Source organism: Hyperolius riggenbachi, chromosome 1 (assembly GCF_040937935.1).
Source record: "Hyperolius riggenbachi isolate aHypRig1 chromosome 1, aHypRig1.pri, whole genome shotgun sequence".
Taxonomy (NCBI): domain Eukaryota; kingdom Metazoa; phylum Chordata; class Amphibia; order Anura; family Hyperoliidae; genus Hyperolius; species Hyperolius riggenbachi.
Window position 1 is genome coordinate 359,757,263 of NC_090646.1, and position 17,150 is coordinate 359,774,412.

General features: G+C 42.3%; 1 protein-coding gene across 1 annotated transcript; it reads right to left on the reverse strand.

The window, feature by feature from the left end:
- Positions 1–851: 851 nt before the first annotated feature.
- LOC137550769 (uncharacterized) lies at positions 852–3,272 on the reverse strand. The gene is made up of 3 exons (XM_068271290.1): positions 3,192–3,272; positions 2,961–3,062; positions 852–1,746 (listed from the first exon to the last, which is right to left on the reverse strand). The coding sequence occupies exons 1-3, from the start codon at positions 3,203–3,205 to the stop codon at positions 876–878; spliced, it is 987 nt and encodes a 328-aa protein (XP_068127391.1). The 5' UTR covers positions 3,206–3,272; the 3' UTR covers positions 852–875.
- Positions 3,273–17,150: the final 13,878 nt, after the last annotated feature.

A 17,150-nucleotide genomic window follows, 5' to 3' on the forward strand; every position in this document is an offset into this window, starting at 1 on the left:
ATGTGTATATGTAGCACTTTCTTCAAAAAATTTTTGGCGTTATGCTAATTTGACATTGTGTTGTTATTTTTGTTATTGTGCTGTTTTTTGCAGCTGATGTTTGCATTTTAATAATGTTCGATACCTTACAGTACGTTACTGTACACTTTTGCACTGTTGCAGACACTATTTCAGTGTTTATTTCTCTAAATAAAAAAAAAAAATTTGCAAATTTTAACAAGCAAATAAAGAAAGGTTATGTTTACCCAAGTGTATTGTTTTTTTATATCCAATTGTTTACTTACAAATTGGAGAACAACATGTTAGATTTCCTTTTCGATCGTTTTCCGAGCATTTTCGGATCGATTTCCTATTACAGTGCATCGGAAAATGCTCAGAAAAAGATCGCAAAGCAAATTGGATATGTTGAAAATAATCGATATGACAGTGAATAGACCAGAAAATCTCCTAGTGTGTACCCAGCATAATGCTGTGTACACACGTTTCGATTTCCCCACTCGATTCGCATTATCGAATGGATAAGTCGATTATTTAAAACATGCTTAATTGCATTTCTATCATTCCTGACGTTGCTTTTGTATACTTATCATGCAAAATCGACGGCAGGACCGTTAGAAATAAAATCGAGCATGCTTGAAATAATCCAATTGACTCATTTGTTCACGCGAATGTAGCGGGGAAAATCAACGTGTGTGCGCAGCATAAAAATACAATATCACACATATGTACAACTTTTTCATACATGTTGTTGGTAGTAAGTAAGGAGGAAAAGTACAGAAAAATAAATGTAACTTCTTTTATTTCATATAATAACCAGAAATTTATTTTTTTATTGCAAAAAAACCCATGTAAACGTTTTCTGGACTTGTCAGTTTTTAGTCCTTGTACTGCCAACTACGTGGGTCATCATTGATGAAATAGAATAACAGCTCATCCCTCAAGTTCAGTGCTGAAGATGATCCTCTGGGGATTGGTCCTGCAATTTGTACCAACGGATGTTCAATAATCTCAGGCACAATCCCACCTTCCATGTCCCGCAAGTAGTTGTGCAGCACACATGCAGCTTTGACAACATGCACAGCGTTTTCTGGATGTAACTGCATGCTGGTGTGAAATACACGCCATTTATTGGAGAGTATACCAAAAGTGCACTCGACAACACGACGTGCATGGGTCAGTCTGTTATTGAAAGCAGTCTTGTGCAAGTTCATTTTTTTTTGAGAATATGGCCGCATGACATTCACACTCAACCCAAATCCTTCGTCAGCAACAAAAGTGAAAGGCTTCGGTTCGGTTCTTCCGGGCCAAGGTCTCGCTGGCGGAAGGTCCAACTTTCCGTCATTCAGACGTACACCCAGTTTACATCTTTCAAATATGCTTGCATCATTGCTGCTGCCGTAGTTTCCAACATCTATATATGTAAAGCGGTAGTCTGCATCTACGACAGCAAGCAGTGTTATCGAAAAGTATTTTTTGTAATTATGGTACTTACTACCACTGCAAGGGGGGCAAATCAACCGGACATGCTTACCATCGATTGCCCCAATGCAATTTGGGAAGCCGTGTTTAAGCCAGAAGTTATCGGCAATTTCTTGCCACTTTTGACTAGACGGGAATTTCAAGTGCCTTGGTTGTAAGACTGCCCAAATTATACGACAGGTGGAATTCACAATGCCTTGAATAGTTGAAATCCCCAATCTAAATTGATAGTGCAAAGAGGTGTAGCTGTTGCCAGTTGCCAAGAATCTAAAAATGAAATTAAAATACAAATCAACTCCAATTGCCCAAAAACAAATGTTACCAATACTACAGTTTACTGTCATGTACTATGTAGAGCACTGCTAACCACAGTTATGTGCTATACATAGTACATAACGGTTGTATGGGTTGAAGGTAAGTAACCAAAATCAAAAATACAACACACCCACAAGGGTTATGTACTATGTAGAGCACTGCCGACCACAGCTGTGCTATCCACAGTACATAACACTGGAGCACTCCTAACACACGGTTCTATGGGTTAAAGGTAAGTAAAAAAACAATCAAAAATACAACACACCCACAAATGTCATGTACTATGTAGAGCACTGCTAACCACAGTTATGTGCTATACATAGTACATAACGGTTGTATGGGTTGAAGGTAAGTAACCAAAATCAGAAATACAACACACCCACAAGGGTTATGTACTATGTAGAGCACTGCCGACCACAGCTGTGCTATCCACAGTACATAACACTGGAGCACTCCTAACACACGGTTCTATGGGTTGAAGGTAAGTAAAAAAACAATCAAAAATACAACACACCCACAAATGTCATGTACTATGTAGAGCACTGCTAACCACAGTTAGGTGCTATACATAGTACATAACGGTTGTATGGGTTGAAGGTAAGTAACCAAAATCAAAAATACAACACACCCACAAGGGTTATGTACTATGTAGAGCACTGCCGACCACAGCTGTGCTATCCATAGTACAAAACACTGGAGCACTACTAATACACACACACACAGTTCAATGGTTTGAAGCAAAAAAAAAAACAATACCATGTACATGTATGGAAATGAACACTTGCTTAAAGTGAACCTAAAGTCTGGCCAAAAAAAAAAGAGATGAACTCACCCGGGGCTTCCCTCAGCCCCCCCCCCCCAGCCGATCGTTGCCCTCGCAGCCCCGCTCCGATGGCCATGGACCCGCCGGCGAACACTTCCGGTTTGGCCGTCACCAGCAGACAGAAATTGGAAAGCGAGTGAGTGTTCGCGTTCCCAGCCTGTATATCGCCGCATATGCTGCTATTGCGGCCTCCTGGCGGGTCCTGGACCATAGGAGCGGGGCTGCGAGGACAATAATCGGCTGCAGGGGGCTGAGGGAAGCCCCGTGTGAGTTCATCTCATTTTTTTGGGCCAGACTTTAGGTTCACTTTAACATACAATAACACATTACATTACATACTCACCGCAATGTGATGACTAATCTCTCAACCGGTGATATTGGGTTCCGGAATGTAGTAGTCTGCTTTAATAGGTCACTGTGGCACATATCCAGAAGTGCATCAAAACTGTAATATAAAATGAAATTACAAAAATTATATAAACCTTTTTAACACACTACACACACACACACACACACACACACACACACACACACAAAAACATGGGCACATTACATTTTATGACATTAGGCTTACCTGGGTATTGTCATCCTGGTATAGTTGAAAAATTTTTCTGGATGGCTCCTGAGGTCAGCATACAGCACTCTGAAAGCACCCTTCTGTTGTCGCTCCATCAACAATGGATGCACCCAGTACCTCCCCCTTTGAGCTTTTCTTCTTAATTGCATAATAGCAATTATAAGGATTAAAGCTAAACCAACTTCAGCATACATTATCAGAAAGTACAAACTAACACAGCTGAAAGAACTGATTACTCCTCTACTACAAACCCACAAATGACTATGCAAGTAACTCTGCTTTATATACACTTCTCTACAACCAATCACTGGCATTCAAAATAATTAACCAATCATGTCACCAGAAAATGCATTTGTTAAAGTTAAAAAAACAAACCAAGATTTGTTTATTTTTTAAACCAATCACTGCCAGGCTAGTGTTTCTAGGCACCATACACTGAATGATATTCAAACAACCAATCATTTCTCTTTAATTTGCATTTCACACTATTCAAAATAGTAAAAAAAAAAACGCTGCGTTTTCATACTTGCGTTAACGCATTGAAAACGCACTAAAACGCATTCACTTGCGTTGAAAACGCAGCAAAACGCACAACAAAAAGTAGTAAAACGCAAACAGCAAAAAGGAGACTTTCAGCTTTTCTCAACGCACCCTGTGATGTGAAAGAGCCCTGAGTCTTTACAAGCTATGTGACTACACAGAGCCAGCCCCAACAACCAATCCACAGTTAGCCAATACAATGTAGTGGAAGCAATTTTTTTGGGGCCTTTAGCAGTGGTGGTTTGTAAGAAGGAGAGTTACAAGTTTGGATTTCTAGGCAAGTCTAGCTGTAATCTAACTGAGGTGCAGTTAGATGGGGCTGGGTTTCAGGTTTTTCTTTCTTAAAGCATGCCTGAAGTGAGAGGAATATGGACGCTGACATATTTATTTGCTTTTTAAAAATTGCAAATTGCCTGGCTTTCCTGCTGAGCTTCTGCCTCTAACACTTTTAAGCCATAGACCCTGAACAAGCATGCAGATCAGGTGCTCAGAATGAAGTCTGACTAGATTAGCCACATACCTGTTTAAGGTGTGTAATTCAGACCTACTACTGCAGCCACTGACAGGCAACTAGTATTGTTTTAAAAGAAATACATATGGCACCCTCCATTTTCTCTATGCTGTATTGTCTTAATAAAACACATTTCCCGCATTTGAACTCTGAAAAGAATGCTAACCTGTGTGACTTCTCTGATGTCTACAGGCTCAAACCCACTAGAAGCCTTTTCTAAGCGCTAGTGATTTGAAAAAGCTCTTGCTAATGCAATGCTATGGGGGATTTTTATAAAATCACATCACTCAAGTGGGATCACACCCATAGCATTACATTAGCAAGAGCTTTTCAAATCACTAAGCACTCCGAAAAGCACTCCTAGTGGGTTCCAGGCCTAGCATGGTTTACTGTATGACTGAAACATTTCTTACACTATGAACGTACACTTAGACTATAGATTTGCTATACACCAGCGGTTCTGGATGCGGGCCTGACTTAAAGGGGCAAAAATAAATAATTTGTATATTCAGTAGTGGTGCATTGTGGGTAACCACAAATTTTTCACTTATAGCTGAATTATTGCAAATTTCCTTTTGTTTTAACCTCCCTGGCGGTATGATTATTTCAAGATTTTAGGGTCTTTTCTGTACATTTCAGACCCTAAAATCAGGAAACAATCATGCTGCCAGGAAGCCAGCAGCAGCCCCTACTCTCACTCACCTCCTTGGGCTTCAGAGCTGCAATTTTACCTCCATCCACCAGGTGGCGCTGTAACACTTTAGTGAGATTAATGACGGTGATTTCACTAGAGTGACTCAGAGCCTCTGAGGACAGGAAATAGAACAGCTACCGATGTCTGGATCGCCCAGGAGGTATGTAAAAGCTCCCTGCTGCCTCCATTCAATTTCATTACGCCTCCGGCGGCTAGCCCGAGCTCAGCTCGGGATTATCGCCAGGGAGGTTAAGAAGGCAAATCACACTAAGCATTGCTTTTTAGTAGGAGGGCTTTTCGGACTCTTTATCCCCCTATACATTCCTAGTGGTTTGGGTCACCCCAAGCTGCTTGGTTACTTTGTTGTACAGGTCCAAGCCCTATCCCATAGAGCCACATCAAACCCTGCCATGTACTGATGAGGACCAAAAGTCTGAAGCAGGCTGTCTACATGTGTGTTTGAATTGGCTGTGTAAAATTTAAAGCTATTGGCTTGCTATACACCAGCGGTTCTGAATGCGGGCCTGGCTTACATGGGTGAAAAGAGATAATTTGCATATTCAGTAGTAGTGCATTGTGGGTAACCACAAATGTTTACTTATAGCCAAATTATTCCAAATTTATTTCTTTTTTAAGAAGGAAAATCACACCAAGCATTGCTTTTTAGTAGGATGGCATTTTGGTCTCTTTTATCCCCCTATACATTTCTAGTGGTTTGGGTCACCCCGGCTGCTTGGTTACTCTGTTACACTATGAACATAGAGAAGATGGCTTGCATGTAATAAAGGTTTACTCATGCAGATTTGTTATATTATTACAAGTCACATTACAACATACAGATAAAATAATTTTTATGCGTATAATAATTTTTTTTTATTTTGTGGGAACAGTTGCCAGGAACTGTGCATGGAAATCCATTAATAAAATGATGCAGAGGGGCCCTGTGACTGTTATAAATAAAACAGGGTTTTTTTTATTTTTTCTTTGTTATCCTGAATTGAGCTTTAAAGAGATTATACACATAGGTTTTGCATGGCAATATTTTTTGCTATTTAGCAAAGAAATAGTCTCCTATAAACCATAGGATAATGCTCAGATATGATGAGTTACAAATTATATAAGTGAACCACTAGATGGCAATAGAGAGCTCTATCAATTAATGTATAGCTTTATTGACAGAAAAACCTTAAAGCTTTATGATCAAAAAATAAATAAATAAAAAGCAAAGGTTTGAGCAATATTGTGGATTGAATGCTGCTTAATTAAAATTGCATGCTACACCTTAATGATATTTTTCTAATTAGTTTAAAGAAATCACAAAATCTCAGCATAAACTTTGTAAGACAAAAACAAGTTTCCAAAAGTAGTCTGCAATATATTATTATAATTATGCATTTATAAAGCACTGTCATCTTCCCCAACACTTCCAGAGTATATGGCCATCTCTCTTAGGGGTGCTCACAATTTAGTCCCTACCGTAGTCATAGTGCAATAACCCTTCCATAGTCTAAGATCAATTTTGGGTGAAAATCAGTTTAAGGGAAAATGAAGTGAGGATATGGAGGCTGGCATATTTATTTAATTTTAAACAAAGCACATTGCCTGGCTGTCCTGCTGATCTTCTGCCATTAATGCTTTTAGCCACAGACCCTGAACATGCAGATCAGATGTTTCTGAAAACAATCTGACTAGATTAGCTAAATGCTTGTTTCAGATGTGTGATTCACACACTGCTGATGCCAAAATTATCAGCAAGACTGCCAGGCAACTGGTATTGTTTAAAAGGAAACAAATATGGCAGCCGGTTTATATCTCTTGCCAGAGACAGATGAAGGAAAAATGGGGCCCTAGGCAAGTAACTACTTTGGACCCAAGGCTGATGGCCACTAGCTTTTTTCATAAGATTAGGTGGGGGCAAGTGTCAAACAGGCCCCTAGTTTCTCTCTCCTATCCTTAGGCACCTGTCTAACTTGTCTTGTGGATGATCTGGCTCTTAGTGATGAGCTCGAATTTTGCATAATCATAATTTTGCATCGTAATTGGCAATTATGATGCAAAATCGTAATGCAAAATTTCATCCATTATGATGCGTAATTACGTGAAATTTTGTGTCATTTCAAGCCGACTTTAGCGGAGATCATTGATTTTGAAAATGAAAATGAAAAATGTTTTTTAAACTCAGAAGAATAACATTTTAAAAATCCTTTTTCCTTTGCATTTTCAAAATCGATTATCTTAACCACTTAAGGACTACAGGCTTACACCCAGGGCCGGATTTAGGCCAAGGCCACGTAGGCCATGGCCTAGGGCACCACAGAAGCAAGGACACCAAAGCAGCAAGCTAAACTGGTGCAGGATTTGCAAGCTTGCAAATGCTACAGTGCAGGGAGATCAGGCAAGTGCCTGACTGCGGTACTCTGCTGCCAGCCGCCTGTGCAGCAGCCACCTTGCTCTCTGTGCCTCTGTGCACGTTTGCATTGTGGCTGCCGGCTATTGACTTGGGCAGCATTGCAGAGTTACAAGCGGAGGATGTACTATAGCAGCCGACAGTCGCTCACATCTCCGCTAGTCTTCAACCTAGAAGCTTCTTCTTCCCGTCTGACTCACTGGTAACATGCTGGAAAGGCACAAGTGAAAGATGCTGGTTGGAGGGACAGATGTACAGCAGTGGCTGATGGAGACGGAGGGGAAGAGGAAGCTTCTGTGCTGGAGACAAGCGCAAAGGTGACAATGATGGCTACTGTGGTGTGGAGGCTGGCTACCTATACTGAAAGGGGGTGGGGGAAGGAGGGATTAAGGGAGACATCTGGCTATCTATACTGGAGGGGGAGGGGTCATCAGCTACCTATACTAGAGGGAAAGGGGGAGGGGTCATCTGGCTACCTATGCTGAAGGGGGGCAGCTGGTGACAGTGGCCTTGGGCGGTAAAGAGTACAAATCCGGCCCTGCTTACACCCCCTAGTGACCAGGCTATTTTTTACAATTATGTGCTCTGCAGCTTTAATGGCACGTTGCAGACTCACACAACCAAGAGAACAAATGAATCCCCCCCCCCTTTTCTGCCCACCAACAGAGCTTTCTGTTGGTGGGCTCTGATCACTGCTGCATTGTTTATTTATTTTTTTATTTGTTTGTTTTTAAATAAATGTAACTATTTTTATGTTTATGTTTACAAATCCCCTCCCTCCCCCACCAGCGAATCACAGCATCAGCCTATGAGAGCCGATCGCTCTCTGAGTCTGTCAAGGGCACAGCTGAGTGACACGGCTGTCTCCAGTACAGCGCTGCCGTAGATCGCAGCACTGTGCAATGTAAATAGATGACGGTTTTGCCGTCTAGCAGTCTAACAGCGGTGATCGCCACTGTTTGATGATGGAGTGGAGCTCCGTCATTCAAGCGGGGATGCGCGCATATGCGCGCATCCCCTGCAACACCTTGCCCCAGGACTTGACGCCTTTTAGCCTTGGGCTTGAGTTAAAAACTACAAATTCTTTTTTTGATTTGTTCCCAAAATTCCCCTCAACATACGTAGCAATTTTGGTGATGATAGCATGTATGGGGGCCTTGCTATTAACCGCTAAAGTCAGCACTAAATTACACAAAATTTTGTGTAATTATTCAAAACTATAGATGGATTACGCAAAATAAATTGCATGTCCAAATCGTAATTACATATAATTGCAAAAAAGTATGTGAGATTTCATGTAATTGTAATTAGCAGACTTCACTACTAGCTCTGCCTCTTGTTTCAGGTTGCCTTTAACGTAAAGGACATCCAAGGTGACAGTAACATATTATGCTTTACTTGCCTGGGACTTCTTCCAGCTGTGTGATCCCTTGATGCAGTCCAACTCTCCTCCAGTGCACAGCTAGCCCCTCAGTAATGATCGCCAACCAACCGAGTTGGCAGTATGTTACTGTCACCTCGGATGGAAGCTGGATTGCCCAGAGGAAGCCTACACAATCGTAGTAGGAACATACAAACTCAAAAGAGATAGTTTAACCTCCCTGGTGGTGCATTTCTGTCTGGATTTATGGTTTTAAAAGCGATACATTTTTTTTTTCAAGAATTTTAGGCCTCAAATTCTTAAGTCTTAACTCACCAAAATATATCAGAATAAAGGCCTGGTAGACATCCTGCATATAAATAAAAGACTGGGACACAAAATTGTTGGAAATTATTAAATTTATAAAATAAACTGAAAAAAATTGGCAGTAGGCAGAGAGTAGTCAACAATCAGGCAGATGTCAGTCACAGTAAGACAGAAGCACTTAGCTCAGAAGCAGTTGGGAACCAAATGGCTATATTGTAAACATCATGTGCTTTCAAATGAACTTATCTGCCATGGCAGTTGGGTGGCACGGGGGAGAGATCGTATTACAACTTGTGATTAGAGACAAATGAGGAGGAAATAGACAGGCTAAACTCTCAACATACATACATGCACCATTTCTCTGTTTACCTTCTGTGCTGCACAGATCGGGTCCAGATGGGGGGGATTAGACAGGCTAAACTCTTATCATACATACTGGGTGCATTTCTCTCTGTTTTTCTTTTGTGCTGCACAGATTGGGTCCAGATGGGGGGATCAGACAGGCTAAACTCTCTCCATTCATACTGGGTGCATCTCTGTTTTACTTCTGTGCTGTGCTGCTTGGGTCCAGAGGGGATATTGACAGGCTAAACTCTCTCCATGCACGCAGTGTGCATTTCTCATTTTCATGCTGTCCTGTGCAAGAGTTCGTGACCACTTTAAAATTAGGCACCGCTCCGTCCCGTGCACCGCCGCTGATTGGCCACCGGGATCAAGGAAGAAGAGAGGAGATGGGGTGGCCGGCAATAGGAGCCTGGAGTCCCGGTGGACAGCGCCGATTGCGCGCAGGACCCAGTTCTGCGGCATTGATTTAAGCTACCCCGAGCTGAGCTCGGGATTACCGCTCCTGGCTAATTTTTCCTACCGCCAGTTAGGTTAGGTTAATGTCCAAGATTCAAACCTGGGATCCTAATACTGTAAAGCAGTACTATCCATAACACCACCACACTGCACAATTATTAATTTGGGAATGTCATATGACAGTAAAAACATTGGGCAGTATGAAAAAACTGAATATATAAAGTCAGCGCAGGTCTATAGTAATACAGCTTTCGTCATTTTCTGGTATACAGGATCTTCGAACAAAAAGGTAAAGAAGCAAGGCTTACCAGATTCCAACAACCCACATTATAAGGTTGTAAACGAGTTTGATAGATGGTCCGCAGAACTTTCAAATGGTGTCGTTTCACCAGCGATGTTGCACACCACAGATTCCTCTGGAATATATTAGATATCCTGAGGTCGCAGAGACTCGCCAAAGAGGAGTCCAGTAGGATAGTGACATGAAAGAGATGTACGGCACATCTAAGTGTAAACCGTCTTTATTACATAACAAGTAAAACAATTTAAAAACAAGGATAAAAGAAACTCACATATGGGGTCCGTGCACTGGGAACCCCGAAAAAGTAGCGCCCATAAAATGGTCAATAGAAGACCTCAAATAAAATGGTGCCACCTGACGCCTTCCCGGCACCATTTTATTTGAGGTCTTCTATTGACCATTTTATGTGCGCTACTTTTTCGGGGTTCCCAGTGCACGGGCCCCGTATGTGAGTTTCTTTTATCCTTGTTTTTAAATTGTTTTACTTGTTATGTAATAAAGACAGTTTACACTTAGATGTGCCGTACATCTCTTTCATGTCACTATCCTACTGGACTCCTCTTTGGCGAGTCTCTGCGACCTCAGGATATCTAATATATTCCGGAGGAATCTGTGGTGTGCAACATCGCTGGTGAAACGACACCATTTGAAAGTTCTGCGGACCATCTATCAAACTCGTTTACAACCTTATAATGTGGGTTGTTGGAATCTGGTAAGCCTTGCTTCTTTACCTTTTTGTTCGAAGATCCTGTATACCAGAAAATGACGAAAGCTGTATTACTATAGACCTGCGCTGACTTTATATATTCATTGCTTGTGTGGACTTTTGGACATTGTCCTTCTCGGCTGCGGTCGCCTTCTGCCTTGGCGCTGACACTTGTTTATTTCAGTATGAAAAAACTAACCAATCTGTAATGGTTTTCAGTGCATTTTGATCACTTAAACTACACAGGTGTCAGGCATGTCTGGTCAATAACCACAGTTCAGACTGTATGCCCATATGACTGACCCAGAGCCCAGCCCGTAACACCTGTGCAAACTCCTGCCTAACACAATAGTACAATACACCCTGCAGGTAGATGTAGCATTCAGTCTGACGAATAGCTAATTCACCAGATAATAACCTGATAAATTATGGGCACAATATATATATATATATATATATATATATATATATATATATATATATATGTAAGATAGTCACCTGAGACCTAGTGAGTGAGGCTATCCAGACGAGTGAATCAAGTGGCAGAAGAGCCAGGAGTTCCTGGTGACAGCGAAGGAGTCCAGATAGGAACTTTCCAGAGGCAGCGTAGTCAAGTCAAGCCGAAAGTCAGTCTAGGCTGGTTCATGCAAATCCATATCCAAGCAAAAGGTCAATTCAGGTGGCAAGGCAAAACGTAGTTGAGGTACAAGGCAAGGTTGGCAACAGGAATCCAACAGAGGTTAAGCATGGTCAATACAAGGCAGTAGTCTGTAACAGGAATCAAGCAGAGGTTAAGCGTGGTCAAGATACAAGGCAGTGGTCTTCAACAGGAATCAATAATGATAGTGAGCGCTACCCAGTAGCAAGCCAAAGCTAATGCTATCACGGGCGATGACTGGGGGCGTTCACCAGGTTTAAATACTAGAACTAACCAATCAACATAAAAATTGTTTTACCAAAAAGAACTAACCAATCAACAAAAACCTGAATTGAAAACAAACCAATAGCAATCGAGAGTGTCAGCTGGATCAGCTGACACGCAAGCATGAACGTCAGAGTTACTGCTTACATCTGCGGAGCGTGTACTGGGAACGCGTCCTCCGCCTATCCAATGAGGTCTGAGAAACCTCCTGCTTGCCGAGACCCGGAAGTTGGAGCTGCAGCCCTAGTCTCGGCATTCCGCCGCTGACCAGGCACAGCGGATCTTAAAACAGGGGACTATATAAAAATAAGCCAAATTGATCTCAAAATGTACGTAAAGCTGGGTTGACACAATGCTGTTGAGGCAGCATATCCATTTAGCACATGGAAAAGCATCCACTGTTCAAATACTATGGACAAACCTGAATGCTGTGGAGATGGGTGTGTTTGAACAGGTCTATGCTTTCCCATAGGAAACCATAGGTCTGTTCTACATGGTCCACTGCTGTCCCCTCAGGGAATCTATCATAACCTATCAATTTTAATAAACATATTATATTTGCAATATACAAAGTTTTATGCATTGTACTTAAACCATGTTTGCATTATTAATTGTTTATATCCTGGCAGGCCAGGCTTGAAATGTTGTCTCACTATGTCAGATGCAGCTTTCTTGAGACTACAACAAGTCTACGAGCCATCCATACTCGGGGTGGAGCTGGAAATGCACACAAGCTAGTATTTTCCTGTGGACACAGACTCCACCCATGCCAGCTTCTCCATGTCTTTTACAGGAGGAAGCAGAAGGAGGAGTGGGCTGGGTCAGGTGATTGTTCTGTGCTGGGTAAACAACTCCCACACTCTCGGCAGCAACATACTTTGAGCACACACACTGGATTGTACGACTGACTTTTCAGTGGGAATTTTTCTGAAGCAGCTGCATCAAATATGAAAATTACATAAATAATGATATTGCCAACCATTAATCTTTGATGAAAAATAAAGGAAGTATAGCTAAGGTTTTAAAGAGCATCAACACAGAGCCAGGGAAGTGGCATTTCTCACAGGAAGCCACCAATGGAATCCATATTTTTCTCATTTTAGATTTCTATGTCGCATTCTGTACATAATTTTGCAGTTCAGTTAGTTTCATTATAGGCTTAAAAGACCAGTATCGTGGAAAATTGTAAAATGTAAAATACATGTGTACACATACATACAAGAAATACATTGCTTCCAGAGTAAAATGCACTATAAATTTATTTTTTCCTGTGTCGCTGTCACACTTTGCTTGCAGAACTTCCTGATGACCCATCTGTTCTGTCAATGAATCAACAGGGATGTACAGCACATAAAGAAAAAGCTGCACCGCCAGATGTTTAGATGGAAATCACTGCAGCCATGTCAAGCAATATAGCAATGGCTGGAAGTTATATAGTGAATTCCCAAAGCGACATTTCAGGCTATAGGCACACTTATGGCACTTTTTGTTTAATAAGTCTATTATTGCAGTTTTTCTGAAGCTGTGGATCCACTCCTCTTTAATAACATCAAACAAAAGAATGTATGTGTTCTTATGTAGCAGAACACATGTAGAAGTTTATCATCAGTTTGATCAGGTGATAGATTTGTAGGGCTCTGATTTGTTGTGATCACTTCCTGATTTTGCCCACACAAGAACATGATCATAACAAGAAAATCAGAGAGAGAAGAGTAGTACTAATCTGCTGAGAAAATCCATCTAGTGCCTGAGACTTATTTATCTGAGGGTGCATCCAACTGTGGTTGCTGCTACAAATATTTCCTAAACTGACATTATGATCAATTATTTTACAACCAAATTAAAACCCATACAAATACCATATTTGCTTTTGTGCACAAATAATACTGTCTGACAACAAATTACAAATGATCTGCTCGGAAAGCTGCCATTGCATTTTTTTTGCATGGCTGCTGTATGTATATATTAAAATCTACCTAGTGATCACTTCTCAGCTGCACACATACTAGAAGCAGAGAGAGCTCAGTTTGGGCAGTTTGCTAATGTTTACAAAATATATCTGACAAAATAATGTAAATAAAAGATAATGTTATCACCTCTTCGGACATGGCCAGACGCTGCCCACTGAAGCAAGGAGCTTTCCACTGAAAAAAGTGCTGTGTTTAACTGTTTGAATGCTGTTCTGCTACTTTTTTGTGGCAGTAGATTTTATTCTATTCATCTGCCTCTCCACACTCACTTTTACCCTTCACTCCTTCCCAGAGTCCCCACACTCACTGTTACCCTTCCCTTCTACCCACACTCACTTTTACCCTTCCCTCCTCCCCACACTCACTTTTACCCTCTCATCCTCCCCACACGTTTAGCCTTTCATGCTTCCTACACTAACTTCATGGTTCAGCTGCTTACCTCACCTCCGTGCAGCAATTCAACTCTGTGGCTAGCAAGAGACCAGAGCGTCTCATCAATCCTCACTGCTGCCACCCAGTGTCTGTACAGACAGAAAGCATGCTGCATTACAAATTACAGACACCAGGTGGCAGCAGTAAGAAAGGCTGCAGAGGGCTATGCTTCTCTTCAGCATCCTGTTTAGTACAGTGACGCTACTCTCGGCGTCTCAAACTCTGTGCAGGCAGACGGGCACAGCACGGCTCAGCACAGCTGCCGACTGAGGGTTGGGGATCCCTGCATACAGTACAACACAATACCCAAGTTGCTCAGAGTGACTCAGAACCACTGTAAAGTAAACCCTTGACCCTGTAAATGTGAGCATGCAGTGCTAGCATATCTCTGCTTCCTGGAAAAGATAAAACCTTTTAGTGTCACACACAGACACACACACAAATTCATATATCATACAGGCAATGTACATATAATGTATATTTTTGTGTATTTACTGTATGTTCCATACACTGCCAGAATGTCAAATAACTATGCCATGTGTTGCAACATTCTTTATTAATTTGTATAACATGAACTCTATCATGGTAGCAGATTAATTTAATTACAAATCTCTTAGTAATGTTCTTGCAGCCCTGTTCTGAGTAGTGTTGGGCGAACAGTGTTCGCCACTGTTCGGGTTCTGCAGAACATCACCCTGTTCGGGTGATGTTCGAGTTCGGCCGAACACCTGATGGTGTTCGGCCAAACTGTTCGGCCATATGGCCGAACTAAGAGCGCATGGCCGAACGTTACCCGAACGTTCGGCTAGCGCTGTGATTGGCCGAACGGATCACATGTAGTGTTGGGCGAACATCTAGATGTTCGGGTTCGGGCCGAACATGGCCGCGATGTTCGGGTGTTCGAGCCAAACTCCGAACATAATGGAAGTCAATGGGGACCCGAACTTTCGTGCTTTGTAAAGCCTACTTATATGCTACATACCCCAAATTTACAGGGTATGTGCACCTTGGGAGTGGGTACAAGAGGAAAAACAAATTTAGCAAAAAGAGCTTATAGTTTTTGAGAAAATCGATTTTAAAGTTTCAAAGGGAAAACTGTCTTTTAAAGGCGGGAAATGTCTGTTTTCTTTGCACAGGTAACATGCTTTTTGTCGGCATGCAGTCATAAATGTAATACATATAAGAGGTTCCAGGAAAAGGGACCGGTAACGCTAACCCAGCAGCAGCACACGTGATGGAACAGGAGGAGGGTGGCGCAGGAGGAGAAGGCCACGCTTTGAGACACAACAACCCAGGCCTTGCATGAGGACAAGAAGCGTGCGGATAGTAATTTGCGTTTTGTCGCCATGCAGTCATAAATGTAATACAGATGAGAGGTTCAATAAACAGGGACCGGAAACGCTAACCCATCACAGATGTTCATTGTTCATGTTACTTGGTTGGGGTCCGGGAGTGTTGCGTAGTCGTTTCCAATCCAGGATTGATTCATTTTAATTTGAGTCAGACGGTCTGCATTTTCTGTGGAGAGGCGGATACGCCGATCTGTGACGATGCCTCCGGCAGCACTGAAACAGCGTTCCGACATAACGCTGGCTGCCGGGCAAGCCAGCACCTCTATTGCGTACATTGCCAGTTTGTGCCAGGTGTCTAGCTTCGATACCCAATAGTTGAAGGGTGCAGATGGATTGTTCAACACAGCTATGCCATCTGACATGTAGTCCTTGACCATCTTCTCCAGGCGATCGGTGTTGGAGGTGGATCTGCACGCCGGCTGTTCTGTGTGCTGCTGCATGGGTGTCAGAAAATTTTCCTACTCCAAGGACACTGCCGATACCATTCCCTTTTGGGCACTAGCTGCGGCTTGTGTTGTTTGCTGCCCTCCTGGTCGTCCTGGGTTTGCGGAAGTCAGTCTGTCGGCGTACAACTGGCTAGAGGAGGGGGAGGATGTCAATCTCCTCTTTAAAGTCTCCACAAGGGCCTGCTGGTATTCTTCCATTTTGACCTGTCGGACTCTTTCTTCAAGCAGTTTTGGAACATTGTGTTTGTACCGTGGATCCAGAAGGGTATAAACCCAGTAATTGGTGTTGTCCAGAATGCGCACAATGCGTGGGTCGCGTTCAATGCAGTCCTAGGCCGAAGAGGTCATAGCCTAGGGTCACAAAAACCTGTTTATTTGGGCTATTTCAATGGTAGTGATGGTGACGTACATAAATCTCAGCCATGGCCGTTAGCAACGTCTGAATTTCACGAAATGTCTCATGCAGGTAGAAGACATATTGTTAGACTTGGATTCCAAAGATGGGGTCCCTACATCTCTGCAAACCAGAGTTACAGGGGTCCAAAATTGGTAAAATCCCCCATAGGCTTTCATTGGGCCTCCTATTTACAGTTCCAAAATCTCACATCTTTTCAAAGGGCAATTGATCAGCAGTGGCAAATTTTCTAGCATTGTAGGGACCCTTAGGGGGAACATGACTGGTGAGTTTCGGGCCCCTAGGCCAAAGAGGTCATAGCCTAGGGTCACAAAAACCTGTTTATTTGGGCTATTTCAATGGTAGTGATGGTGACGTACATAAATCTCAGCCATGGCCGTTAGCAACGTCTGAATTTCACGAAATGTCTCATGCAGGTAGAAGACATATTGTTAGACTTGGATTCCAAAGATGGGGTCCCTACATCTCTGCAAACCAGAGTTACAGGGCTCCAAAATTGGTAAAATCCCCCATAGACTTTCATTGCCTCCCTATTTCACTTTCCAAAATCTCACATCTTTTCAAAGGGCAATGGCTCAGCAGTACCAAATTTTCTAGCATTGTAGGGACCCTTAGGGGGATCATGACTGGTGAGTTTTGCCACTGCTGAGCCATTGCCCTTTGAAATGGTGTGAGATTTTGGAACGGTAAATAGTAGGCCCAATGAAAGCCTATGGGGGATTTTACCAATTTTGGACCCCTGTAACTCTGGTTTGCAGAGATGTAGGGACCC

Excerpts from the sequence above, each read along its gene's own strand:
- LOC137550769 (XM_068271290.1), bottom strand. Across the intron at positions 1,747-2,960 it reads AGATTAGTCATCACATTGCG|ATTCTTGGCAACTGGCAACA; the intron begins GTGAGTATGTAA and ends TTTCATTTTTAG.